The sequence below is a fragment of the Salvia splendens genome, chromosome 8, assembly GCF_004379255.2.
Source record: "Salvia splendens isolate huo1 chromosome 8, SspV2, whole genome shotgun sequence".
Classification (NCBI taxonomy): domain Eukaryota; kingdom Viridiplantae; phylum Streptophyta; class Magnoliopsida; order Lamiales; family Lamiaceae; genus Salvia; species Salvia splendens.
Window position 1 is genome coordinate 32,793,916 of NC_056039.1, and position 27,953 is coordinate 32,821,868.

At 37.6% G+C, this 27,953-nt stretch overlaps 4 protein-coding genes and 2 pseudogenes across 5 annotated transcripts; 5 read left to right on the forward strand and 1 right to left on the reverse strand.

Moving 5' to 3' along the window:
- Nucleotides 1–1,056: 1,056 nt before the first annotated feature.
- Nucleotides 1,057–3,482, forward strand: LOC121743328 (annotated as a pseudogene).
- Nucleotides 3,483–4,552: 1,070 nt separating this feature from the next.
- Nucleotides 4,553–7,058, forward strand: LOC121743411 (cytochrome P450 72A397-like). The gene is made up of 5 exons (XM_042136714.1): nucleotides 4,553–5,011; nucleotides 5,244–5,464; nucleotides 5,541–5,776; nucleotides 5,877–6,264; nucleotides 6,500–7,058. Exons 1-5 carry the CDS (start codon nucleotides 4,735–4,737, stop codon nucleotides 6,926–6,928), a joined length of 1,551 nt encoding a protein of 516 aa, XP_041992648.1. The 5' UTR covers nucleotides 4,553–4,734; the 3' UTR covers nucleotides 6,929–7,058.
- A 2,532-nt stretch (nucleotides 7,059–9,590) lies between these two features.
- On the forward strand, nucleotides 9,591–11,903 carry LOC121744276 (cytochrome P450 72A397-like). The gene is made up of 5 exons (XM_042137755.1): nucleotides 9,591–10,074; nucleotides 10,308–10,528; nucleotides 10,603–10,838; nucleotides 10,926–11,295; nucleotides 11,385–11,903. The coding sequence occupies exons 1-5, from the start codon at nucleotides 9,798–9,800 to the stop codon at nucleotides 11,814–11,816; spliced, it is 1,536 nt and encodes a 511-aa protein (XP_041993689.1). The 5' UTR covers nucleotides 9,591–9,797; the 3' UTR covers nucleotides 11,817–11,903.
- Nucleotides 11,904–13,541: 1,638 nt separating this feature from the next.
- LOC121746111 lies at nucleotides 13,542–15,356 on the forward strand (annotated as a pseudogene).
- Nucleotides 15,357–17,319: 1,963 nt separating this feature from the next.
- On the forward strand, nucleotides 17,320–20,022 carry LOC121744275 (ATP-dependent zinc metalloprotease FTSH 2, chloroplastic-like). Its single transcript, XM_042137754.1, has 4 exons — nucleotides 17,320–18,536; nucleotides 18,600–18,913; nucleotides 19,192–19,432; nucleotides 19,524–20,022. The coding sequence occupies exons 1-4, from the start codon at nucleotides 17,364–17,366 to the stop codon at nucleotides 19,860–19,862; spliced, it is 2,067 nt and encodes a 688-aa protein (XP_041993688.1). The 5' UTR covers nucleotides 17,320–17,363; the 3' UTR covers nucleotides 19,863–20,022.
- Nucleotides 20,023–20,439: 417 nt separating this feature from the next.
- LOC121744366 (probable alpha,alpha-trehalose-phosphate synthase [UDP-forming] 7) lies at nucleotides 20,440–24,717 on the reverse strand. 2 transcript variants are annotated; one of them, XM_042137886.1, is made up of 4 exons: nucleotides 24,481–24,717; nucleotides 22,241–24,251; nucleotides 21,264–21,537; nucleotides 20,440–21,092 (listed from the first exon to the last, which is right to left on the reverse strand). In XM_042137886.1, the coding sequence occupies exons 2-4, from the start codon at nucleotides 24,172–24,174 to the stop codon at nucleotides 20,751–20,753; spliced, it is 2,550 nt and encodes an 849-aa protein (XP_041993820.1). In that variant the 5' UTR covers nucleotides 24,175–24,251; nucleotides 24,481–24,717; the 3' UTR covers nucleotides 20,440–20,750. The 2 variants fall into 2 exon arrangements, with proteins under 2 accessions (XP_041993820.1, XP_041993821.1); XM_042137887.1 differs by lacking the exon at nucleotides 24,481–24,717 and adding an exon at nucleotides 24,447–24,473.
- Between the last annotated feature and the right edge of the window lie 3,236 nt (nucleotides 24,718–27,953).

A 27,953-nucleotide genomic window follows, 5' to 3' on the forward strand; every position in this document is an offset into this window, starting at 1 on the left:
ATAATGTATAACAATTATCTTATTGGGTGTCTATGTAATAACCAAATATGGGTAACAATTATCTTACACCATATGAAAGAGTGCAAATTTCATTTTATGAATATTACTTTTGTGTATTTACATTGTCTATACATATTTTAACCTACTACCTACTATTTTCGACATCCCTTAATTATATGAACTATTTAATTTATAATTTATCCCTTAATATTATGAACTTTTTATTTTATACTTTATATTCATTATTCATTGCTAATATTTCACTCATTTTTTCTTTCTTAATATTTGACTTTACCAATTATGTATTAAAACCCGTGCAACTTCTAAAAGTTCACATCTTACAATTCCGTCCCTCCAGAACCCCCAATTCATTACCATTATTAAGGCTGGAGTGAGTATATTATTGAAAATCTATAGTACGTTTATGGACAAAGGGAATATAAGAGAGTGGAATTTCATATTGTATAAACTTTGGTAGAAAAATGTCGAGATACCTAGAATGAATTTTATAACAGAAAAAACAATTCTCTTTCAATCTCAAGCAATGCACAACCTACTTTTCCTGGGTGAATGATTATATAATAGTATAAAATACTTCATCTGAACGTTCCTTAAAATAGAAATAAAAATCGATTTACTAATTCATGTATCTGACTTTAAGTATGGATCAATGTGAAATTATAGTTTTATTTTACTTTTAAAATACATTTTTTAAACAAAAATCAATTTTTACAATTAAAATCTACATCGCCTAGTTGGAATGCACCGTATAGGGTGGCGTGTGGCTCGCCAACTCGAGCCCTTCATCTCCACCAAGCAATGTCCAGCGTCGTCACCGCTTCGACGAGACGAGACTGAGCTGGTGGTGAGCACCGTTACAGATGCTCTTATGTTTCTTTTTTTACATCGAAAAACTCTATTAAAATCAACTTAGGAGCTGTAGCGCGATCCTCTTTTATAGTTTATACGTAATCCATCACGTCATATAAAAGGCGCGCGTGAATTGTGTACATTGGTCGTGTGGTTCAAGTATCTAATGAGTGAAGCAGTCTATATAAAGAGCTGGTGCCATAGCCAAAGAAAAGCATAAAAATGGAGCTCAGATTTCAAACACTGGCTGCTGCTACTTTAGCATTCGTGGCGTTGATATGCACTTGGAAGATACTGAATTGGGCATACATCAAGCCAAAGAAGTTGGAGAAAGCCCTCAGGAAGCAGGGGCTAAAGGGAAATCCTTACAAATTGGTGTATGGCGACTTCAAGGAGATTATGCAGACCATCATCGACGCTAGGTCTTCCCCCATTAATCTCGACGACGATATCAAGCCTAGAGTCCAAGGATTTTTCCTCAATATCATTCAAAAATACGGTAATTTGTAGAAATTTTGCTTCTTTTTTAGTTGAATTTATCAAATACAGTGTGAGAAGTGATACTGTGATTGGGCGTCTCTCTCTGTGTCTTTCTGATTTACCAAATTAGGTTTTGTTTGTTTGTCCAATTTATGAGCTGTAATCGAATGATTCCGTATGATCTAATTGTTTGATTGAATAAGATTTGGTGAAATCTGATTTGGTTGGTTTTTGATTCCTAAAAATTGCAGGAAATGAGTGTTTCTTCTGGCTAGGGCCGAAGCCGTCGGTTATTTTAACGGATCCTGAGCTAGTGAAGGAGGTGATGAACAAGAGTTATTTATACCTAAAGCCAGAGAACAGGAATCCACTAACAAAGCTACTTGCACAAGGAGTTGTCAGCCATGAAAAGGAGAAATGGGCTAAACACAGGAAGATCATCAATCCTGCTTTCCATGTTGAAAAACTCAAGGTTATCATCATCATCATCATCATCTACTGTATAGTTTATGGTGGGGTCATGCTATGCTGTAGCTAACTGTGATTGATTGTTGGTGCAGCTTATGATCCCAGCTTTTCAGTTGAGCTGTGAAGAAGTCTTGACCAAATGGGAGGCAAAGGCCGTCTCCGGTGGAGAGGTGGACGTATGGCCGGATTTGCAGAGCTTAACTAGTGATGCAATTTCAAGAACTGCTTTCGGGAGCAGCTACCAAGAAGGTAGAAGGATATTCCAGATTCAGAAGGAGCAGGCAGAGTACGTGATGGAGGTAACAATATAAATTTGATCATACTACTAATTTACTCATGTGTTTGTTGATGATGTGTAGATTTGTTAATTAGTAGTGTGTGATTGTTAATGATGTGTAGATTTGTTAATTAGTAGTGTGTGATTGTTGATGATGTGTAGATTTGTTCCCACCAAGAAGAATAGGAGGATGAAGGAGACTGAGAGAGAAGTCCAGTCGATGATCCGGGATCTCATCAATAGAAGGATCAAGTCGATGAAAACAGAGGAAGCCGGGAGCCGGGATGACCTTCTTGGGATATTGCTGGAGTCCAACTTTCAAGAAATTGAAGAGGGTGGCAGCAAGAGTTACGGATTGAGCATAGCCGAGGTAGTCGAGGAGTGCAAACTCTTCTACTTCGCAGGGCAGGAGACCACCTCCGCTTGGCTCGTGTGGGTGATGGTGATGCTGAGCATACATCCCGACTGGCAGGCGAAAGCCCGGGAAGAGGTTTTGCAAGTCTTTGGTGACAGGAAACCAGACTTTGCTGGCCTGAGTCACCTCAAGATTGTAAGAATATCAAATAACACTAGTCGTTTTAATCATGAAATTTGATCGAATTCTGGTCAATGCACAAAGGCCAAATGCCTGAAGTTCGAGTCAAGTTTATGTAATACAGTACCAATCCGGTTACTCTTTTTATGGCAGGTGACCATGATTCTGCATGAGGTTTTGAGGTTTTACCCTCCGATAGTGGCGCTGGGGCGGAGAGTGAGTGAGGAGACGAAGTTGGGGAAGATGGTGCTGCCGGCTGGGGTGCAGATATCAATTCCGATCCTGATATTGCATCACGACAAGGGGATATGGGGGGACGACGCTGGGGAATTCAACCCTGAGAGGTTCAGTGAGGGAGTGGCGAAGGCGCAGAAGGGGGGGCAGGGGGTATTCTTCCCGTTCGGGTGGGGGCCGCGCATATGTGTGGGGCAAGTGTTTGCAATGTTGGAGGCGAAGACAGCGATGGCAATGATTCTGCAGCGCTTCTCGTTCGAGCTTTCACCTTCGTATACACATGCTCCTTTCACCATTGTTACTACTCAGCCACAGCATGGAGCTCACCTTATCTTGCGCAAGATCTAGCTTCTTTTACTGACTTACTGTCTTTTGTTCATAAATCTTAGTTTTGCACTGTTTATGTAATTCAGAAATAAGAGGTCTTTTCATAACTTTGGCATAAACTCAAAGTTGATTGGGTCAGGCTGCACTGTTAGGAATCGTCACAAGTAAATAACGAGAATAAAAGAGATGAACAAATGCATTGTTTCTCTTGTAATTTTCCAAAAAATCATGCAAAATACTCATATTAAGAATATACAAAATCAATAACATTTTTTATTTGTATTTTGTAAATTTTGAATTATAGACCACAGATTATTAAAGTAGTAATTCAATTGAGTGGTGTGTCTAGTTATTTATCACAGGTTTAATTGATTTTAATACTAATAAAGTTACATGCCCTACAATTTACTAGGAGTATATAATAAAGTAACACATGCCCTACAATTTCAATGGAATTGCAAAATAATACTCTTGGTCCCACAAAAGTAGTACTCCCTCCGTCCCGCACTACTCGCACCTTTCCTTTTGGGCACGGAGATTAAGGAATGAGTGATAGATAAAGTCAACAATTACGGCTGTAGGTATAAATTGTTACTAAAAATGGAAAGAGTGCAAATAACTTGGGACGCCTAGAAAGGAAATAAGTGCAAGTAGTGCGGGACGGAGGGAGTATATTTTTTCAGTTGGATACTAGTTTTAATACTCCCTCCGTCCCAAGGAAGATGACTCATTTCTTGAGCGGCACGAAGTTTTACGTATTTTTATTTTGTGTGTTAAGTGGAGAGAGTAAAGTAAGAGAGAGAATAAAATAGAGATAAAGATGTTTCCATTTATAGTAATGGGTCATCTTGGATGGACAAACCAAAAAGGAAAGTGAGTCATCTTTAGTGGGCCGGAGGGAGTACATAATTAATAGAGTAAAATAAATAAAAACAAAAGTAAAATAGTAATGTGTTTAATATAATGATAAAAGATTAATACTCCAACCGTCTCCAAAGAATATGTACTTTGGGGTCGGCACGAGTTTTAATGTAAAATTGGTGAAGTAAGAGAGACGTAGAGAGAAAAAAAAATAAAGCATGGTTAGTGAAGAATGAGTCTCACCTTGTTAGAGAGAAAAACTTTGTAAAATTAGAAAGTGCATATTCTTATGGGACGGAGTAAAAAAGAAAAATGTATATTTTTGAGGAATAGGAGAGAGTACTACTCTGACACTACCTTTCAAATTACAGTGTATTTACTCATAAAAAAAGACTTTCTTCTTCCATGCAATTGACAAGCCAAATTTATTTTACTAATCCAAATCTTTTTTGATGAATTACTTTAAAAAATCAACTTTAAATGTCATCATCATATTACAAAACTAGTAAGTTGACTGGTGACTCAGTGGTGAGTGAGGACTGGGTATTCACATCCCATTTTTCTTCACCATGCATGTTCGAGGAAATTCTTATCCTCATCAATTTCTCATCTTGATCTTGTTTTGCTTCATCACTTTCATTCTATATACTCCACAAGATTGGGCATTTGTCGAGGCATAACAATGGAGGTCGGATTCCAAACACTGGCTGCTGCTGTTTTAGCATTTTTGGCGTTGATATACACTTGGAAATTACTGAACTGGGCATACATCAAGCCTAAGAAGTTGGAGAGAGCCCTCAGAAAGCAGGGGCTAAAGGGTAATCCTTACAAATTCATGTATGGCGACTTGAAGGAGTTTATGCAGTCGATCATCGAAGCTAGGTCTTCCCCAATTAATCTCCACGATGATATCAAGCCCAGACTTCAATCATTTTTCCTCCGTATCATTCAGAAATACGGTATTTGTTTAGAATTTTTGCTTCTCTTTTTGTTGAATACCAAATTAGGTTTTGTGTTTGTTCCCCAATTTCGCTAATTTAGTAAATTTGAGTTACAGTCGGATGATTCATTGATTCCGTATGAATTGCGATCTCATCCTCGTAGGATATTGTTTGATTCTATTATGTTTCGATTGAATGGATAAAAAAGGTGAAATCTGATTTGGTTGGTTTTGATTCCTAAAAATTGCAGGAAATGAGTGTTTCTTTTGGCTAGGGACGATACCCGCAGTTATTTTAATGGATCCTGAGCTAATTAAGGAGGTGCTCAACAAGAGTTATCTATACCTAAAGCAAGAAAACAGGAATCCACTAACAAAGCTGCTTGTACAAGGAGTTCTCAACCAAGAAAAAGATAAATGGGCCAAACACAGGAAGATCATCAATCCTGCTTTCCATGTTGAAAAACTCAAGGTTATCATCATCATCATCATCCACTGCATAATTCATGTGATATGGTGTAGTTAAGTGTGATTGATTGTTGGTGCAGCTAATGCTCCCAGCTTTTCATTTGAGCTGCGAAGAAGTCTTGACCAAATGGGAGGAGAAGGCTGTCTCCGGTGAGGTGGACGTATGGCCGGATTTGCAGAGCTTAACTAGCGATGCAATTTCAAGAACTTCATTCGGGAGCAGCTACCAAGAAGGTAGAAGGATATTCCAGCTCCAGAAAGAGCAGGCAGAGTTTGTGATGCAAGCTTCGCGGTCTTTATATATCCCGGGATGGAGGTATCAATATAAATTTTATCATACTTATTTTGTCATGTGTTTGTTCATGATGTGTAGATTTGAGATTTGATCAGGATATATGTTTGTTGATGATGTGTAGATTTGTTCCCACCAATAAGAATAGGAGGATGAAGGAGACTGAGAGAGAAGTCCAGTCGATGATCCGGGATCTCATCAACAGAAGGATCAAGTCGATGAAAACAGAGGAATCCGGGAGCCGGGACGACCTTCTTGGCATATTACTGGAGTCCAACTTTCAAGAAATTGAAGAGGGTGGCAACAGGAGCTACGGATTGAGCATAGCCGAGGTGGTCGAGGAGTGCAAGCTCTTCTACTTTGCAGGGCAGGAGACCACCTCCTCGTGGCTCGTGTGGGTGATGGTGATGCTGAGCCTTCATCCCGACTGGCAGGCCAAAGCCCGGGAAGAGGTTTTGCACGTCTTTGGTGACAGGAAACCAGATTTTGCTGGCTTGAGTCACCTCAAGATTGTAAGAATATGGGATGATAGTCGTTGAAATCATGAAATTTGATCAAATTGTGTCAGTTTCTTAGTAAGGGAAATCAACTTAAATACCTAGGTTTTAGGATGGAACCTAGTATTTGGTTGGTCTCCCCTTTACGTTTGAGGCCTTACAGTAGAGTCTACTGTTTAATGTCTATGGCTAAAGGTCTGATGTTCGAGTAAAGTTTCTGTTTTCCTAATTTTGTTGCTCTTTATGGCAGGTGACCATGATTCTGTACGAGGTTTTGAGGCTTTATCCGCCACTAGTGGCGCTGGGGCGGAGAGTGAGTGAGGAGACGAAGTTGGGCAAGATGAGGCTGCCAGCCGGGGTGCAGATATCGCTTCCGATCCTGATATTGCATCACGACCGGAGGATATGGGGGGATGACGCTTTGGAGTTCAATCCGGAGAGGTTCAGTGAGGGAGTGGCGAAGGCGCAGAAGGGGGGGCAGGGGGTATTCTTCCCGTTCGGGTGGGGGCCGCGCATATGTGTGGGGCAAGTGTTTGCGATGCTGGAGGCGAAGACAGCGATGGCGATGATTCTGCAGCGCTTCTCGTTCGAGCTTTCGGCTTCGTATACGCATGCTCCTTTCACTGTTATTACTACTCAGCCTCAGCATGGAGCTCACCTTATCCTTCGGAAGATCTAGCTTTCTTTTATTGTCTTTTTTGTTGATAAAGATTAGTTTTACTGTGTGTGATAAGAAATAAAGAGGGTTTATCACAACTAGGGACTTGGGAGTATTATTTTTCAAAAATAAAATTGCATTTTTTTGCTAATTATGGAAAAAGTTATTTTCTAAAAATTTTCAAGTTACGTGGATTGATTTTTCACAATATATCTCATGCAACTTAAATTTTGACGAAAATCTATAGTGTTTTTGTACTTTTCGTCACTATATCTTCACCAAACATTTAAAATCTACCAAAAATTTATCCATAAATTAGCCAAAAATTAATAATTTAAATGAAAATTTTCATTAAAAGTTTAATTTTATGGGACAATTGAACAGTGTGCAAAAGTTATAATTTAATTATCTATTTTTATAAGTTATGGAATTGACCATAAATTATCAAAAAGTGACAAAAATTTTCGCAAAAATATATACTTATAAGCAGTCGATGGAAGCAGCATACCAAGTATCCATACTCCTATAAAATAGTATTTAAATCAATTAAAACACGACTAGAATAGATATTGAGTTTATAAGTTTTATCATGTTATGGTGGAAAATGGAAATGAGACTTTACTATGTGAGAAAAATGGAAGTGTGGCTAGAAATGAATGTGTTTTTCTTTGTTATTAAATGACTTACTACGTTCAGACAATTTGTTATTAAATGAATGTGTACTTTTCCAATGGACATTTATATCTTTGTTTGACTAATTATTATTGGAATTATTTCATTCATCCAAAAATGCGTACTTTTCGAAGAGCTATTCTATCTCTGATTTAACTGATGTTCTAAGCCACACTAATATAACACCATCCACAATCATATTACGTAAATCGTTCACCCCTTATGGCATTTTTTTAAGATAAAAGAATTAAATTATTACTCCCTCCGTCCCGGGCTACTCGCTCATTTCCTTTTCGGCTCGGAGATTAAGGAATGAGTGTATATGAAAGTAAAAAATGACGGCTGTAGGTGAAATTTTTTACTAAAAATGGAAAGAGTGCAAGTAACTTGGGACGCCCAAAAAGGAAATAAGTGCGAGTAGTGCGGGACGGAGGGAGTATGTTATAAAGAAGAAAGAAAAGCAAGGAAGAAAGAAAAATACCAAATAGAAAAAACACAACATAATTGTTAAAAAAATAAAAAATGAATGACTTGGGTTTTGAACTACACCAATAGGTTTTTATAAAACACATTTACCATTAATATTTAATACTTTCATTTAACAATAGCTAGTAAGTGAGTGTTATTTGTGGCAATTGACGTCACAAATTTATTTAACATATCTGTTTCTCCTTTTTCTTGAAACAATTAATTTTAAATAATAGAAGCATATTATAAAAGAAAAATGTTTTGGAGACATAATGTCTAAGACATAATGAGGTTAAAATAGTCCTTTTAGATTGTTTTATATTTTTATTTAAATAAATGTTTTGTACATATACCATAATACCCTTGTGCATATAAAAACATTTTTTTATATTTAAGAATTACTTGCTTAGTAAAGTTGTGTGCATTTATATGGATGACATGATTTAAGCAAATATATACTCTAAAATCAAATAAAATCTACCTGTAACAACTAACAATTCAATTATTCAAATCTTGTGAACAAAATCTTGAAGCAATGAAATGGGAAATGATATTTTTAATTTAACATTATACGTATTTTATTTGTAATTAAATTTATAAGATGTTCATATACCTTATTACTCCTACATTTATAAAACATATTATTTGTTTATAAGAGTTTTAATTCTGGAACGTTAACTATATACATTTACTTTTAAAATACAAATTGTAAAAGGTTATATCTTACTTTCCAAAATACATCTTTTTATAATGAGAAAAAATTTATATACCTTCACTTTCCAGATTCAATTTATTAAAAAAATATAAAATAGTAGTTATATTTTTAAAATATTGGTTAGATGAATTAAAAGTACTCCGTATTTGATTATTTTTTATCGGGATTCAAAGTAAAGTTTCAAAATTTTAAGAATTTAAACAATTTTATATTTAATAGAAATGATACATTGTTACTAATGGAGTTTAAAATTTTGATTTTAAGAATTTCATAATTTTAATTTAACTCTTTACATTCAAAATTTTTATTTCTTTAAATTCTTAATTTTTAGAACATTATGTTGAACCTATTACACATTTTTAACTCATCTATTAAATATCTTAAAGTACATAGTTAATATTTCTCCTTTTCTTATGCAATATTAGAGTTCTTAGTCCAGTTCACTGTAACATACGACAAATTAAAATTTAAGAATTTCATACTTTTGATAGTAGTAATTCTTTACGTTCCAATATATTAATTTCTTTAAATTCTAAATTTAAAAAACGTTACAAATGTACCCCAATCAAAAAATTAATTATATATTCTTTTGATTGAGTGTATTAGGTAAAATAGTATAATTTGATATGAGTTGACTTTGATAATAGTTTGATTGATGTATATTTAGATAAAAGATAGTAATTTGATATGAATTGCCTTTCCTTTTATGATTAATTGATATATATTTATTTATTCAATTATTATTTAATTCAAAATAAGGGTATATTAGTCCATATTATAATTTGGCTTATGGCAAATTGACATAGGGGTATTATGGCTTGGAGACATTATGTCTCTAAATCATCACTCATTACCACCATCTTTGAAAAGAAGAAGCATATTAGAAAACTCAACCTTAGTTAGAGTGTGGAAGGTTTTTCCACTCCCATTTTTCTTCACCACCATGCATGTTCGAGGAAACTGTTACCCTCATCGATATCTCACTTGTTTTGCTTCATCACTTTCTCACCATACACACAATATTGGTGTATAAAAATGGAGGTCGGATTTCAAACACTGGCTGCTGCCGTTTTAGCATTTTTGGCGTTGATATACACTTGGAAAATACTGAATTGGGCATACATCAAGCCGAAGAAGTTGGAGAGAGCCCTCAGGAAGCAGGGGCTGAAGGGAAATCCTTACAGATTGATGTATGGCGACTTAAAGGAGCTTATGCAGTCGATCACCGAAGCTAAGTCTTCCCCAATTAATCTCCACGATGATATCAAGCCCAGACTTCAATCATTTTTCCTCAATATCATTCAAAAACACGGTATTGTTTTTTAATTTTGCTTCTTTTTTTGTTGAATGCCAAATTAGGTTTTGTTTTTGTTCCCCAATTTTGCTAATCGTTTAGTTAATTTGAGTTATAGTCGAATGATTCATTGATTCCGTGTGAATTACGATCTAACCTCGTAGAAAATTGTTTGATTCTGCTGTGAATTAATTGAATGGATACAAAAGGTAAAATCTGATTTGCTTGGTTTTGATTCCTAACAATTGCAGGAAATGAGTGTTTCTTTTGGTTAGGACCGAATCCCTCAGTTATTTTAATGGATCCTGAGCTAATCAAGGAGGTGCTCAACAAGAGTTATGTATACCTGAAGCCAGAGCTCCCGAATCCATTAATGAAGCTGCTTGCACAAGGAGTTCTCAGCGAAGAAAAAGAGAAATGGGCAAAACACAGGAAAATCATCAATCCTGCTTTCCATATTGATAAACTCAAGGTTGTTGTCACCATCTATTGAAACTTGATCATACTATGGTGTAGTTGAGTGAGATTGATTGACTGTTGGTGCAGCTTATGATCCCTGCCTTTAATTTGAGCTGTGAAGAGGTCTTGACCAAATGGGAGGAGAAGGCTGTCTCCGGTGAGGTGGACGTATGGCCGGATCTGCAGAGCTTAACGAGCGATGCAATTTCAAGAACTGCGTTCGGGAGCAGCTACCAAGAAGGTAGAAGGATATTCCAGCTTCAGAAAGAGCAGGGAGATTTCGTGATGCAGGCTTCGCAGTCTCCATATATCCCGGGATGGAGGTGCTGATATAAATTTGATCATACTAATTTGAGTTATGTTTTTGTTGATCAAACTGGTTTAGTCATGAGTTTGTTGATGATGTGTAGATTTGTTCCGACCAAGAAGAACAGGCGAATGAAGGAGACTGAGAGAGAAGTCCAGTCGATGATCCGGGGTCTCATCAACAGGAGGATCGAGTCCATGAAAACAGAGGAAGCCAGCAGCCGTGGCGACTTGCTTGGGATATTGTTGGAGTCCAACTTTCAAGAGCGTGGCAACGGGATGAGCATAGCTGAGATAGTAGAGGAGTGCAAGCTCTTCTACTCTGCAGGGCAGGAGACGACCTCTGTGTGGCTCGTGTGGGTGATGGTGATGCTGAGCACACATCCCGACTGGCAGGCCAAAGCCCGGGAAGAGGTTTTGCAAGTCTTTGGTGACAGGAAACCGGACTTTGCTGGCTTGAGTCGCCTCAAAATCGTAAGAATATATAGGATAATAGTCGCTTAAATCATGAAATTTGATAAAATTCTGGTTAATATCTAATTTGGTGACTCTTTTTATGTTAGGTGACCATGATCCTCAACGAGGTTCTGAGGTTTTACCCGCCTATACCGGCGATGGCGCGGAGAGTGGGCGAGGAGACGAAGTTGGGCAAGATGAGGCTGCCGGCTGGGGTGCAGTTATACCTTCCGGTCCTGATATTGCATCACGACCGGGGGATATGGGGGGACGACGCGGAGGAGTTCAACCCAGAGAGGTTTAGCGAAGGAGTGGCGCAGGCGCAGAAGGGGGGGCAGGGGATATTCTTCCCGTTCGGGTGGGGACCGCGCATATGCGTGGGGCAAATGTTTGCGATGATGGAGGCGAAGGCGGCAGTGGCGATGATTCTGCAGCGCTTTTCGTTCGAGCTTTCGCCCTCGTATACGCATGCTCCTTTCACCACTTTTGTTACTACCCAGCCTCAGCATGGAGCTCACCTTATCCTGCACAAGCTCTAGCTTCTTTTAATGTCGTTTTGTTAGTAAATAGAAGTATATTAGTTTTGCTGTTTGTGTAATACAGAAATAAAGATACTTTTTTTCAAACTTGTCGCTGCGTAGCCTAAGACACAAAATCAAACCAAAGGATGAATGCTCCATTAAATATATATATATATATATATATATAATATTTTGAAATTATATAATATTCCATAAAAGTGGTTTAATAAAATTTTCAGTTTTTTAACACATTTTATAGGTTATATGTTTACTTAACTTAATATGAAAATAAAAATTAAATTAAAAGTATAGAAGTATGTCAATATTTATATATAGAAGAAATAAATATTGATAATTTTCATATTTTAAGATTATGCAATATCTAATAAAAGTGGTTTAATAAATATCTTCTAAAAATACCTTTAGGTATGTCTAGTCATTTATAATTTTATTTGTTAATAATTAATTAGCTGAGTACACAAGCTGATAATGTCATTGTAGTATAGAAGCTCCACTGAATATTTTCTGATAGCCATACTCAACTGAACTAAGAGCATCCGCAACGGTTGTATTACGTTGTCCGTCCGTCCTTGCCGCTGGCAAGGACACGCCTATCCGCTGCTGCGCTCTTGCCGCTGGCACGGACGTGCTTTTAGCTAAGAGCAAGTCCGTGCCAGCGAGCAGGACGACGTGACGCGTTTCCATTGGTCGTTGACATTTTCTTTTTCTTTTTTTTTTAAAAAATTAAAAATAATACCAAAAATTAAAAAATATATATATTTTCGGATTCTGAAAAATATAGTCGTTTTATTATCATTTTTTTGAAAATTTTTTAAAAATATTTAATCCCAAACTCATCTATAAATACACTCATTCATCATCCATTTGGACGAAATTAGGTCACTTATGAATTTAATTATGTAATTTTTAATTTTTAAGACTTTAATTATTAAATTTTTTATTTTTAGGATTTTAATTATGTAATTTTTAATTTTTTAGTAATTAATAATAGTATTTTGGGTATTTTTAATGAATTTTAATATTGTGAAAATGTTTTTATTTAAATTGAATAATAGAATGGTGAGACCATTGTGCTCGTCCTTGCGGAAGAGCACGAATGTGGGTGTTGTGCTCTTGCCTAAGAGCAGGCAGAAAAGTGGATCCGGGCTCACATCCGTGCTCGTTGGCAAGAGCACGGACGTGAATGCTCTAAGGGGTAATTTTCATTTCAGGGGGACCCACGCCACCAAATCTCATCAAATTTATATCTGATACTTCCGTAACAAAGAAAGTGAACAAGAACTCTCGAGTATGGGACAAATTCTCCATTCACATATTTGACTATTTGTGTAATTAAAGTACTTACTTGTTTACAACTAAAAATCTCAATTTGTAAGGAAGTGGTCCGTCTATAATCAATTGTTAAAAAAACAACTAAAAAGACAATGAGTAGTGTACGTGTAAGGTGATAAATCATTGCATGTCTGTTGTTCAATTAAAATATTTATGCCAAACGTTTATCTTAATTCTTTAATTAACATGGTAATATTGTTTTTGTGCATGTAAAGAAATGAGTGTACGTGTAAGTTGAGAAGTCTTTGCATGTCTCTTGTTCAATTAAAATATTTATGTCAAGTTGTGTTTTTGATGACAGCATAGGAACCTCCTCCTGGCCAGTGTATATATATATATGTCGATCATACGATAAAGAGATGAAATAAGAAAAAATGGAAGGTGTGTATCATGGGCGGATCTACTTGGAGGATAGGGCAGTGGGTCATCGAAGCCAGGAGCAAACCCATCAATCTTGATGATGATATCAAGAAGAGACTTGTCCCTTTTCTCCTCAACACTATTCACAAATATGGTATGCTTCATTTTCTAATTATTTCAAACAATCATGTTTGTTAGTACCATATAGTAATAATTGAAAGTTAATTGAAAAAGTTAGTGTAATATGCGTCTTACTTTTCTATATCAGTTTTATAAAATTTGAGTGAGAATGAGTTAGTCGAACGTAGGGCCCACTGCTAAATATGGTAAAAGTGAAATATGACAAATTTTGTAGGACATATGAAAATTGAAATAAGTAATAAATTTTCAGGAACGGATGGGTATTAGTATTAAATTTTGTGGGTTTATGATGAATGCTCATAAAATGCAACTTTTGTTGTAATGCAAATTGATTTTCTTGATATTGATTATTTAGGAAAGGAGTCGTTTGTTTGGTTCGGACCAATGGCTTCGATTATCTAGACTGATCCTAACCTAGTCAAGGAAGTGATAACCAAGAGCTATCTGTACCTGAAGCTGATTAACCCGAATCCATTGACGAATCTGCTTGCACAAGGACTTTCAGCCTATGAGAAAGACAAACGGGCCAAGCACAGGAAAATCATCCACCCTGCTTGCTCATGATTCCGGCCTTCTACACGAGCTGTGACGACGTTCTGAAAGAAGAATATCTCACCGGAGGGATCTCTTGAGGTGGATGTATGCCCTTATTTGGAAACTATAACGAGCGATGCAATATCAAGAACTGCGTTCGGTAGCAGCTACCTAGAAGGGAGACTAATATTCGAACTTCAGAGGGAACAGGCTAAGCACATCATGCACACCGTGCGCTCTATATACATCCCGGGATGGAGGTAGTAATAATAAGTAGTATACACACATGAAATCCTGTTCTCATATGCTGCAGAAGGCACCAGAGGATGATGCGAATCGAGAAGGAAGTTGAGTCAACGATCCGAGGACTCATTGGCAAAAGAGTTGAGGCTATGAAGACAGGGGAAGCTGTCCATGAGGACTTACTAAGCATACTGTTGGCGTCCAACTTCAGAGAGATCGAGGAGAGTGGCAACAAGAGGTTCGGGATGACCATAGATGAAGTAGTCGAGGAGTGCAAGCTGTTCTACTTCGCTGGGCAGGAGACTACTTCCGCGTTGCTTGTTTGGACACTGGTGTTATTGAGTAGACACCCCGGCTGGCAGGCACGAGCAAGGGACGAGGTTATGCGCTTATTTCGCAACAGAGCACCAGATTTCGATGGGCTGAATAAGCTCAAGATTGTAAGTGTAGTTTAATCAGCTACATTATGTTACCGTTGAGTGGACTTACTTCATGACCTTGATCACAGGTTACGACGATTTTGTACGAGGTGTTGAGGCTTTATCCACCGGTGGCAGTTCTAAGCCGGAGAGTCAGCGAGGAGACGAAGCTGGGGAAGTTCACCTTACCAGCTGGGGTTCTGCTTTCGCTTCCAGTTATCATACTACAGCATGACCCAGAAATCTGGGGAGACGATGCCCTGGAGTTCAATCCAGGGAGATTCAATGAAGGTGTGGCGAAGGCGCAAAAGGGCCCGAGTATATTCTTCCTGTTTGGCTGAGGGTGTGCGTCGGGCAAGGGTTTGCGATGCTGCAGGCGAAAATGGCGGTGGCGATGATGCTGAGGAGGTTCTCGTTCGAGCTTTCTGGGTCGTATACACATGCTCCTCTCGGTTTGATCAATATTCATCCTCAGCATGGTGCTCACTTGCTTCTGCATAAGCTCTAGATTTTGTGTTGTGTTTATTTTACTATGTTGTGTTACTAATCTATGTTGCGAAATAAATAGTGTGTATCTTGTTGTTTGTTTGAAATAATATAATAGTAGTAGTAGTAGTAACATTTTGCATTAAAAGTTGGTTTTCTGTACACCGTTGGCAAATCCAAGTGGGGTTGGGGTCGACTGACTCCATTGACATCGCTGACCTATGAGAGCTAGAAAACTCCATTAAATTTGGCCTCGTACCAACCCTTGTGGAGGTTTATTTTTGTTATCCATTTAGTTATTGCCAACGACAATCACCACATTGCCTCTATATTTTGAGGGTTGAAATGACCTTTTTCACATGATTATTTGTTCTTAGTCCTACAATTTATTACTTCCTCCTTTCCAATAATAATAGCTCAAAATTTTTGGATACAAACATTTAAGGACAACTTATTTAATGTTGTCTGAGTAATAAATGTGTTTCAAACGAAACATATCATTATTAATGGTCACATATTTTTGCCCTTGACAATCAAAATTAACTTAGTTGACTAGATTTTTTAATTATTAAATATTCCCGTCCAAAACCGTCATTTTCTAAGTTTTACTTTTTAAATTTTTTGTATTTAAAAAACAGATTTTTATTAAAAACGTATCAAAATTTGGGTTGGGTCTGGTCCGAAGTTAGCTCGTGTGCACACTGCGCAAGCCAAGACATGAAGTGCAGCCAATTTACTAATCGCTCACAAACAAAATAAAATAAAATTAGTAATCGCTCACACCAGTTTCACTAATTGAAACTCAAAAGTTAATCAAATAGGTCGTGCTAGTTTAATTGCAAATTTGCAAGTGATTTTATTGGCTCATGTATCTCATTGTGAACACCTAGTTTTAATTGGAATATATCACTTTCCTATCCAATTTTTTGAAGTCAATAATAATAAAGAAAAACATTTTTGTGAACAAAGAAAAAGTTGATTTAACACTGGTTGAGACTTGAGAAGTTGAGATACATGTCCATAAATTGTACACGAACTTATTGGAGTGGCCAATTATACAAGAATGCCCTCAGCCACTTAATATAATTCTATTTTAAGACTAATAACAATAAAGAGTGACAAAAATTGTGAGGTGAAAAGAAAATGTGAATTACGTTTTTCTTTTTCATACTATATTCTTTGTAGACTTCAAAAAATAACATGATTTGTCGAGTAAAACAATTTCCAACCATTTCACAGAGTACATGTAAAAGATTAGCGAGTAAAATCAATTAGTGGAGTGAAATATCAGTTTCAAACATAACAGTAACACTCTTCATTAGTTTTTTACCTATCACTTTAATAAGCATTTTCAATGCTAGGTAATTTTATTTCACTGAACATTTTTACCGATTTAGCGAGCATTTTTAAAATTTGAAACAAAACAAACATTGAATTATCCAGAAGAAGCCACGTAGACCGTCTACACACCACATCCATTCTCTATATACATAACACTCCCTCCATTTTCCTTCTCCAAACTCACCTCCACCAATTGTAGGTAACGTCTTCTATCACTCTACTGCACATAGCTTCGTTCAATTTGGCTCAGATTGTGTTGATTCTGTTCTGTATTTCCGTTAATCCAGTTACCTCGCTTAATTATTATGTGGAGCTGTAGAACTTTTTATGCGATAAATCTAGCATTTTCGTGGTGGATTTTGAGTAATTTGGTCGAAATATATTGATTTGATTGTGTTAGCTGTCAGTGTTGATAACTTTTCATTTGGTTCTTTCCTCTAGTTGTTGCTAACTTTTTGAATTTCATGTGTCTGCTTGTTGATTTTGAATACTTGAATTATGCATTGCAACCAAAATTGTGAAATTCTGAATTAGAATTGTGCTTGAGTTTGATTTATGTTTTCGATTTGAAGGGAAGAAGACTGTTTCCTGACAAAGTTGAATTACAGATGTGTTTTGTTTATGTGACTCGAGTTTTCTACAGTACAATTACTAAATTTAGGTTTGCTGAACTGTAGATTGAAGATAAATGGCTGCTTCATCAGCATGTGTAGTGGGAAATGGCTTAGGAACTGGTCTGAGCAAGGAAATATTCGGCCGGCAGTTTATCCAATCCACTAGTCTTCCGGCATTGAGCAATGCATCCAAATTCGTTACTATAAGAGCGTCTCAGGATCGTAAGATAAATGAAGGAAGAAGAGGATTTCTTAAGTTGTTGCTCGGCAATGCTGCTGTTGCAGTGCCTGCATTGGTAGGCAATGGCAATGCAATTGCAGATGATCAAGGTGTTTCTAACTCGAGGATGTCTTATTCTAGGTTTTTGGAGTATCTGGATCAGGATAGAGTGCAAAAGGTGGATGTATTCGAAAATGGCACTATTGCTATTGTTGAGGCTGTTTCCCCTGAGTTGGGTAACCGGGTTCAGAGAGTGCGCGTGCAGCTCCCGGGCCTCAGCCAGGAGCTTCTGCAGAAGTTGAGGGAGAAGAATATTGATTTTGCTGCACACAATGCTCAGGAAGATTCTGGCTCTGTTTTGTTTAACTTGATTGGAAATCTGGCCTTCCCGTTGCTTCTAATTGGTGGGCTTTTCCTTCTATCGAGACGAAACTCTGGTGGAATGGGCGGACCTGGTGGACCAGGTTTCCCTTTGGGCATTGGTCAGTCGAAGGCTAAATTCCAAATGGAACCAAACACTGGGGTGACTTTTGATGATGTTGCTGGGGTGGACGAGGCAAAGCAAGATTTTGTGGAGGTGGTAGAGTTCTTGAAGAGGCCCGAGAGGTTCACTGCTGTGGGTGCTCGTATCCCTAAGGGGGTTCTTCTTGTTGGTCCTCCGGGTACAGGGAAGACCTTGCTTGCCAAGGCTATTGCTGGTGAAGCCGGTGTTCCCTTTTTCTCCATTTCAGGTTCTGAGTTTGTTGAGATGTTTGTTGGTGTTGGTGCTTCACGGGTTCGTGATCTTTTCAAGAAGGCCAAGGAGAACGCGCCTTGTATCGTGTTTGTTGATGAAATTGATGCTGTTGGGCGTCAAAGAGGAGCAGGTATCGGTGGAGGGAACGATGAAAGGGAACAGACGCTGAACCAGCTGTTGACAGAAATGGATGGGTTTGAAGGGAACACCGGTGTGATTGTAGTTGCAGCAACTAACCGTGCAGATATTCTTGACTCTGCCTTGTTACGGCCGGGAAGGTTCGACAGACAGGTAATTCACACTGGTCTCTTTGCTTCCCAGAGATGAATTATTGATGTTGCGACTTTTTTGCAGGTCTCTGTTGATGTCCCCGATGTTCGTGGAAGAACTGACATTCTGAAGGTTCATGCGAGCAACAAAAAGTTCAGTACAGATGTATCACTTGAGATAATAGCCATGAGGACACCGGGTTTTAGTGGAGCCGATCTTGCTAATCTCTTGAACGAGGCTGCTATTCTGGCTGGTCGCCGTGGCAAGACAGCAATCTCGTCCAAAGAAATCGATGATTCGATTGATCGGATAGTTGCTGGAATGGAGGGAACAGTGATGACTGATGGCAAGAGCAAAAGTCTTGTGGCTTACCATGAAGTAGGTCATGCCATTTGTGGGTAAGTCAAAGCCTAATCTCCTTTATACACATGCTAGCAAGAAATTTCTTAGCTGTACTTATTATCATGCTTTCAATTCATTATTATTAAGGATTAGTTTAGAAATATAAAAATAGTATATGTGAATCTATAGATTAAAGATTGGAACTTTAGGATATCTTTGAGCTAGCTAACTTGATTCATATTCCATTGAATAAGGTAGATTTTGAGATGACCACCTAAGTGATTTTGTTGCATCTAGATATTATGAGTGAGTATCGATTGTGGTCATGTTGCAGAACTCTAACTCCAGGCCACGACGCTGTCCAGAAGGTCACCCTAGTGCCGCGTGGTCAAGCACGTGGTCTGACCTGGTTCATCCCTTCTGACGATCCGACCTTGATATCCAAGCAGCAGCTGTTTGCCAGAATTGTTGGTGGGCTTGGTGGTAGAGCTGCCGAGGAGGTCATATTTGGCGAGGCTGAGGTGACAACTGGTGCAGCCGGTGATCTACAGCAGATCACTGGTTTGGCTAAGCAGGTAAACCTTGTTATGTTATACTCCTATCTGTTTGATGTTTTTTTCTTATATGGTCAATAAACTAAGTCTGTGGTTTCCCCGCCCCGTGTAGATGGTGGTTACCTTTGGCATGTCTGACATCGGGCCGTGGTCTCTGATGGACTCATCTGCTCAAAGTGGCGACGTGATCATGAGAATGATGGCGAGGAACTCCATGTCCGAAAAGCTTGCTGAAGACATTGATGTCGCGATCAAGAATCTCTCGGACAGCGCATACGAGATCGCCCTGAGCCACATCCGGAACAACCGCGAAGCAATAGACAAGATTGTTGAAGTTCTGATTGAGAAGGAGACGATCACAGGTGATGAATTCAGAGCCATTCTTTCTGAATTCGTCGAAATCCCAAAGGAAAACAGAGTGGCTCCTGCACCTGCTCCAGTAGCTGCTTAATTTCATGTTTGATTGAATTTGAGCCTATAGCTATAGCTTACATGCTATTTTCCACACATTGTATAATTTCATATTTCCACTATAGTAGAATTCAGGTAAATATTACACCTACAAATTCCTCTATCATCTTCTATGTTATACTCCCTCGTTAATCAGCTAATCAATTGAGTAGTAGCGTTTCTTTTTATATGTTCCAAATTCAATGACTCATTCCATATGTTTTTTGACAAAAAATAATCATTTTAATCTCACGCTTAATTTATCATTTTTGTATGACAAAAATTGATTTATTTATGTCTCTATTTTTTTTCCATTTAACTCACTAAATACCACTTTTATAAATTTTTAATTTGGGATGGAAGAAGTATGAGACATTGCATAGAGTGAATGAAAAATGTAAGTTCTACAATGGCACATACAAAACATAATTTTGGAATGATAGATCGATTGGGTGGAAACAATGAACAAACACTTTTTTTGCAGTAGATGTATTCATCACACTAGCAATCAACTCAACAATGCAAAAGAAGAAAATCCTCAAATCATGTTAATAGAAAGAATTGTATCAAATGTCAAAAGAATATAGGAATAGTCACATTCCATCAGTCAAAAAGAATTATTCACATCATTTTGATTAGGTCTTCCCCTAAATCACCAATTCACAAATGGAAACAGCAGCAAGCAGTCACACACCAATCAACCTGCATCTCCCCCGAACCCCCAAAAGAATCACGGTTAAGTTCGATAAACTTCACCGACCCGAAGGCCTAATGAGAATTAAAGAAAGAAGAGAAAATTATGTCATTTCCATTTAGTATTGACTAAAACCTAAAGATCGATAAGCAGAGACGCCATTAGCCGAACTCAGATTGCTACCCGTTTAGAGAACTAATTATCAAGAGAAACATGGCGATCAAATCTTCTTGGAGATATATCGGCTTCATCATTGGATGGGACTGGAGAAGTAGCTGCAGCAAGAGACTCGAGCATTGCTACCACTTCGGAGGTGTCATCCAGATAATACTTGGCTTTGCTTGGTTTTTGACCGACAGTGCAGGCAAATACTTCGGTATTGTATGAAAGTACGTTTTTAGACACAGCAGTACCAAATAGTTCAAACATATCCTCATCAGATCTGTCATCACCAATGCATAGTACAAAATCAGCCTGTTCCCCTTTCTCTCTCATTGATGTGAAGACCTTTTCTGCAACTAGACCTTTGCTAACACCCTACGTTTCAAAAAACAAGAAGCAAAATCTCAATTCTATGTTCAGGTTGTGATGTTAGGAAATTTGGATGTGATCAATGTAGATAAATTCGAAGATGATAATCTAAGAGTATGAAACTGAAAAATGAAAAGTCATTGAGCAATCGAAGAGTAAAAGGAAAAGGAGTCATGCCTGAGGTTTGATTTCTACTATGAACTGTCCGCTCTTGACCGCAACGGGTTCATTTGCCAAGACACTCTCCAAATGATCCAACATTTCCTTTGCTTGGGAATAACCAAATTCAGGGTCTGCATCCTGATAATGCCAAACTAAGGCACTTTCTTTCCTCTCAATATTAGAACCATCTGTAGCCTCGGTATATGATTTCATAACAGGTTCAGCCATCTGCATCCAACCAAAATCAGAACCCTGGCCGTACGTTTCCCATTCTTGTTGTTGCGGCCACCTGCAAAATTGGTAATTCAAGATGCAAACAAATCATCAAACTGGGTATAGAAATGACAGTGCTAATGAATTTGGACACTGATTGCACCATAATGTGCAACTCAGCCGTCCCATGATATAACTCTATCAAGACGTAAAACCAAAAGACAGCCTCCACTACTACTAAAAAATAAAAAACGAAAACTAGAAGAGGTGCAGCCGCGCAGCCACAAACAAGAAAATGGATACAGTCCACCAGCAGAAAATTGAATCACTACCATATATGATCTTTCCAATCACTATCTCATTCAACAAATGATATCAAGCATCAGAAAGGAAATAAACAGAAGCAAAGGATTAATAAAGCTCAAGTAGAAAAGGATCGAGTAACAGAAGAACTGAGAGTATCAAAAGCCATTCGATTGAAACCACTATAAACATCGAAAGGCCTTAGCTATCTACACGTGGTTGTAAAAATGTGGAAAGACCATAACTTTCAAAAGGAGCCTATGAGATCAAACAACCTGTTTGGTAGTACACAAAGCAATTAATTCCAGTCTGGATTATTTTTAAGAAAAAAATTCGCAAAAGATACGTTATAGCGGAAGTTATCTATAATGAACAAAATTCAGCTAACACTTTACTAGATACGTTATAGGGGAAGCTATATTATTGGAAATAAAATAGCTAAAAATTTGATGAAAGAAAAAAAATTAGGTGTATACCTTAAAAAGTAGCCATGTTCCGCAGCAAGTCCAAGCTTCTTGCAAGGAAGAAACCACTCGCTTAGGCTCTTCCTATCTCTTCCACTCACCATATAAACTACATTCTTGGGATCTGCACAGAGACTGTTCAACAGAGAGAGTATCTCAGTACTTGGAGTCTTTATAACCAAATTTTGAGGCATCAATGTACCATCATAATCCAACAGTATTGCCCTGCTTTTGGAGCTACAGTAAGCAGCTACAATATCATCAATTGAAAGTTTTCTGAAATTAGGATCCAAAGCCACCACTCGAAACCCAAAGCCCAGACCCATACTCCAGCATCTTTTCGGCAGGTGATCATCACAAGTTCTTTCCATGTCTTGTAAGAAGCTTCTGGCCCAGAAAGCTACATCATGGGTGCTAACATATCGGTAGTGCTTCTCATGTCGTAACTCCTTCTCTGATTCTGACATTGATATAGACACATACATTGCATCTGCCGTTGATTCAACATTCCATGGATTGACACGAATTGCACCACTTAGGGAAGGAGAGCACCCAATGAACTCAGATACCACTAGCATGCTCTTCTTAGGTCCACTTGAATTCAACTTTGTTTCTGCACCAGTGATGCCTTGTCTAGAAATAATATATTCGTAAGGAGTCAGATTCATCCCATCCCTCACTGCTGTCACTACAACACATTCAGCTATGCTGTAATAAGCCATTCTTTCAGTGATTGATAAAGAACGGTGAATAAAAACAACCGGGTCATATCCAGGTCGACCAAACTCAGTCAAAATTCGACTGCAGATCTCCTCTATTTCAGTCTGTATTTCATCCAAATGTATCCCTTTCGCCCTAGCAGGATTTGCAATCTGCACCAGCACAGCCTTTCCTTGCCAATCTTGATGCCTCTTGAGCATGTGCTCGAAAGCCAAAAGTTTCAAGTTGATACCTTTGAATACATCCATATCGTCAACTCCAAGAAACACGGTCTTACCTTCAAACTGCTGCTTTAGCTCCTCAGTCTTTAGTTCTCTATCTGCTTGCCTAAGTACTGTCTGGAGATGGCCCATATGTATCCCAACCGGCATAATCTTTATTCCAATTGTCCTTCCATAGTAATCCAACCCTATGTACCCTCTCTTTGACTGATACTCTATGCCCAACATCCGACTACAACAAGATAGAAAATGACGAGCATAATCAAAGGTATGAAAACCAATAATGTCAGTGTTGAGTAGGGCCTTGAGGATTTCTTCTCTGACAGGAAGTGATCTGTATATCTCCGAAGAAGGGAAGGGACTGTGAAGGAAAAACCCCATTCTTAAACAGACAAAACTCCTCCTCAAAAACGTTGGCAGAACCATCAAGTGATAATCATGTATCCAAACAAAGTCCTCTTCAGGAATAAGCACCTCAATCACTTTCTGGTAGTACATTTTATTCACTAAGATATATGCTTCCCACTGAGACCTATCAAATCTACCTCCATGATCAGCTGTAAATGGCAGCATGTAATGAAAAAGCGGCCACAGCTGTTTCTTGCAAAAACCATGATAGTAATCATCCAACAGACTAGGAGGCAGAAAGGCGGGAACACATTTAAACTTCTCCAGGATATGATTCGCTACATCCTCCTGCTCGATTGGATCAACCTCAACAGGCAACGAACCAACATACAGTACTTCCATATCCTCTGGCAAGCCGTCCTTACACCGAAAAAGCAAAGAATCCTCATTCCAACTAAAACTCCAACCCTTATTGTCTGCCCTTCGCTTTGCTCGTAAAGGCAGAATGTTCGATACTATGATCATCCGCTCACCAGACACCGAAGATGGATTTTCAGATGTAACACTATTAGCTTGCCTCCTCCCCTTCGCCTTACTCTTTAGTGGGAGATTCACACATGCTAAATCCAAAAGATTTGCATAAGATTTTGATATCATCTTGCCAAAAAAATTTCCTTATTTCACTCAAGAGCTAAAGAAATCACAACTCGCTCTCAAAGGCTGTTTCCAGTTACCTACGATCAACAAAAACACAATCCTTTTATCATTTCAAGAACACTCCAATCAGAAGTCCCTCGTTCCAATTAACAAACACAATGCCGTCAAAAAAGAAACAGAAATTTCACATAATCAAAAAGAAAGCACAATGCAAGGAAACACAAAAGATTAATTCTCGAAAGAAATCAGAGCAGAGCAATAAATTCAAACACCTAGCCTTAGGAGAAATTGGGGATTGTAGCTGACCTCTGCAATTGAAATTGAGCAAGAAATTTTGAAAAGACGAGCCAAACTTGAGCCAAGAATTGAGAATGGGATTCAAGGATTTGACGCAAACAAAACAGAAAGCCAGTAAACAAATTTCTACTCCACTAGTATAATAATCTTTGGTTTGGGTGTGAAAAATGAATCGACGATTGATCGCCTATGGGAGAGGGAAGTCATGGATCTGAATATTCATGATAATTAAGTAATTAATTTTTTATTAGCCAAAATGGACCAAAGTAATAATGATAGTTCTTGGAAACAAAACGTGCCAACAAATTTAAGAGTCACTACTCTCACCCACAAATTACTAAAAAAACATTTGAAGAAATTTCAGGATAAGAAAATTTTCAATAATGGAAAAACAACAATATAATTGCCTTAAATATAAATTTACCAATCAAAACAGGTCGGATACAACTAACAATTCCACTACGAGTTAAAAATATAATTGCCTTAAATATAAAACTATAAGTATTTTTTTAAAATATTAATATAATACGTAATTAAAATCGAACTATTTTACCAAATAATCAACTGACGTATATATGTATGAGTTATCGTCTTACCAAACAAATGTAAAATTTGGTGTAGTTTAATTGAACTTTAGTGACGTTAATATGGAGTATCAAATTTTATGTACATATATTTGTTCGCTCATAAATATTTAGTGTGCATTTCATCTTTTTTAAGTAAGAGAAGTAACATCACATTTAGTAGGGACGGGTGAGATTATCGTTACCAAAAAAGAAAGAGGATTAATTAAGGTTACGCATGACTTCTAGGGATGTGACACGTGTCCTCTCATTTGTGTGACGAAAGCTCGTCAAACCTGGGCTATGATGACGTCATAATTCTAATGCATTATTAATTAAAATCACAATAACTAATGTAATGCAGTACTACTCCATAATTCTAATGCATTATTAAAGAAATCTAAGCACACCCCCTATTTAGTATATTTTTGAAAAAACGTTCCATCTACTGCATAAAAACCTATATAATATAATGCATACTTAATAAAATTATCATAAAAAACAAGTTTTTGCATAACCAAATGAAAAGGAAAATAAAAAGAAGAAGAATGAAAATTACCGATGATAATTAATCACGAAGAAAGACAATTCTTGTCCTCTTCCTGAATTCTGATCGCTCAAGAAGAAACTATGAATTTTTTTTTTGTTTTAGAAATAGGGTCTCAATTTATATAAGACTCTGCAGTAATTTTTAAAGGAAATGCCTAATTTCTAATGGAAAGTTTTTTTTTGTTTGTTTTTACCAATTTAAAGGTAATTATCCTTTTATTTTTTTTTTGAAAAAACACGTAGTACACGTAATTGTTGTGTAGGTATAGTATAGGACAGGTTAATAAGGGAACCCGTAATTCGTAAATATCCTTTCCTAATTTAAATAAGATTCTGCATTGTATTTTCTTGAAGGAAATTCTTAATTTCTAATGGAAAGTTTGGCCTTTTCCCAATTTAAAGGTAATTATCATTTTCTATTTTTGTTAAAAACACGTAGCCCACGTAAGCCCAAGTGAACCTTTTATTTTAAGGAATTATTGGCTTTTTTCTTATTTTAAAAGTATTTCCATCATACGAAATTATTTCTCAATTGTTCTTTTCCTCCTTTCTCGCAAAGTAGAACTATTTAGGATGATTTTTTAAAATCTATTATTATGTGGTATTTTTTGGAAGTATTTAATTTAGTTAATTCTTGTATTTGTGAAATAAAAAAAATGGCTAGTTAAAGAAGATAAAATAGGAGAAAAATCATCTAAAATGAAAAGTAAGAAAACCAAAATACGAAAATTTCGGGTTAGATAATTTGGCCAATTTATGTATTTTGTGAAAAAATAAAATACTCCATAAGAGAAAAATAGAATGATCGTCTAAAATAAAAATTCACGTGTTCCGTTTATTCCAAAAAACTTAAAGCCAAAGTATTTCAATTTAATATTATACTCTCAAATCTCTCCTCCTAAATAAGAAGACCCACTTCACCAAAATGCAGCCTTTCATATTCTGAAATATGTCCTCCTAAATGAGAGATCCACTTCCACACAATATTATCTGACATCATTACATCTCAATTAGCAAAAACATAGAGGAATTTTGAGAGTTTCAGCTCCAAACAATATAATCTTACCTCTCTACAACTTATTGTATCTTAATTATCTTAATCTACTTGTCATGTGGTAAAAAGTTGTAAACTTATTAGCATCTCCTTTTTACTTCTTGTTTTGATATCACATTTCTATCATTCTTCGGAGCATTTTGTGATGTTACTTGCTTTCGTTCTAGCTTAGATTCAGATGATATGACCTCTTATTTTGTGTAGTGTTGTTCTTAAGTCTTTCATATTGCCCAATTTTTCTGTAACTCTCTGCTTTATCTGCTGCTATTGGTGATTTTCTGTTGATTTCGTCACTTTGTTTTAATGTTCCACAGATATCATGCCATAGCTCTAAGGCTTAGTATTGAGGAGCCGCCGGTGCATTGCACGTATATGATGTTGCTCGACGTTCTATTTTTGCGAATGTCTTAAGATGGCTGAACGAACTCAGAGGTCACACTGATCCAAGTTGTTGTGGTCGTGCTCATCGGCAACGAATGAAAGAGATTTCAATAGTTTTTACTAATATGTGCATAAAATAAAGGATAAGAAGAATGAAAAAAAAGAACCCCCATATCTTTATTAGTGTTGTGAGTTCCTTGCTCTCATTCGGTACCAGCACAACACGGTCGGTGCCTCCGGAACGCCATTGAGTACTCGGGCAAGTCCCCGAGATCACCAAACAGGAGCTTGTCCTCTTCTCCGACGGGCATGGAAAACTCCAGGTCGACATTGGCGCCCCACGCAGGGTCTCCCCGTCCACGGCATTGGGCCTCGCGTGGCACAGCCAGCCGAATGGTATGGAATCGGGGTCGCCGATGATCGGAACGGCGACCGGAATTGCGGCCACGGACACGTCTGTCCTCGGACGGACACGTCTCAATGTCAGCGGCACACTCGTCCGAGGATGTGATCGTTGGCTTTGCGGCCACGGCGGGCGGAGGAGGGCCGTGGTGGTGGTGGCTCTCGGTGGTGGTGGGGAGAGGATGAGTGTGATGGGAAGAGTATGTGATAAGGAGGGTGATAGGGTCCTCGATCTAGCAAATCTCGCTGAAAATATCTCCAATATTTTAGCATATCTTTTATTTTAATTAATTATCTTTATTTTTTTCTATATCTTTTGTAATCTTTTATTTTAGTTATGTTTCTTGATTAACAAATATGTGTTAGGGTTTAGAATTCTATATAATAAAATTTTATAGTATTTTCATTCATCGGTTCGGGCGGAAATCGCCCCTAGCACCTCAACTAGGGTTTATCTTTTGCTTCGTCTCACTACAAATCGTTGGTGCTCTAGTCTGATAGATCAAGGGTCTTTCAATTGGTGGTGCTCTAGT

What these genes read in the sequence shown, in the direction of transcription:
- LOC121743411 (XM_042136714.1), top strand. Translation starts at nt 4,735, where the DNA reads ATGGAGGTCGGATTCCAAACACTGGCTGCTGCTGTTTTAGCATTTTTG. An exon ending in TTATATATCCCGGGATGGAG is followed by an intron (nt 5,777 to 5,876) that starts GTATCAATATAA and finishes GATGATGTGTAG; the next exon opens with ATTTGTTCCCACCAATAAGA. An exon ending in GCTTGAGTCACCTCAAGATT is followed by an intron (nt 6,265 to 6,499) that starts GTAAGAATATGG and finishes TCTTTATGGCAG; the next exon opens with GTGACCATGATTCTGTACGA.
- LOC121744276 (XM_042137755.1), top strand. Translation starts at nt 9,798, where the DNA reads ATGGAGGTCGGATTTCAAACACTGGCTGCTGCCGTTTTAGCATTTTTG. An exon ending in CCATATATCCCGGGATGGAG is followed by an intron (nt 10,839 to 10,925) that starts GTGCTGATATAA and finishes GATGATGTGTAG; the next exon opens with ATTTGTTCCGACCAAGAAGA. An exon ending in GCTTGAGTCGCCTCAAAATC is followed by an intron (nt 11,296 to 11,384) that starts GTAAGAATATAT and finishes TTTTTATGTTAG; the next exon opens with GTGACCATGATCCTCAACGA.
- LOC121744275 (XM_042137754.1), top strand. Translation starts at nt 17,364, where the DNA reads ATGGCTGCTTCATCAGCATGTGTAGTGGGAAATGGCTTAGGAACTGGT. An exon ending in CGGGAAGGTTCGACAGACAG is followed by an intron (nt 18,537 to 18,599) that starts GTAATTCACACT and finishes ACTTTTTTGCAG; the next exon opens with GTCTCTGTTGATGTCCCCGA. An exon ending in GTAGGTCATGCCATTTGTGG is followed by an intron (nt 18,914 to 19,191) that starts GTAAGTCAAAGC and finishes GTCATGTTGCAG; the next exon opens with AACTCTAACTCCAGGCCACG.
- LOC121744366 (XM_042137886.1), bottom strand. Translation starts at nt 24,174, where the DNA reads ATGATATCAAAATCTTATGCAAATCTTTTGGATTTAGCATGTGTGAAT. An exon ending in GAACATGGCTACTTTTTAAG is followed by an intron (nt 21,538 to 22,240) that starts GTATACACCTAA and finishes CCAATTTTGCAG; the next exon opens with GTGGCCGCAACAACAAGAAT. An exon ending in TAGTAGAAATCAAACCTCAG is followed by an intron (nt 21,093 to 21,263) that starts GCATGACTCCTT and finishes TTTGAAACGTAG; the next exon opens with GGTGTTAGCAAAGGTCTAGT.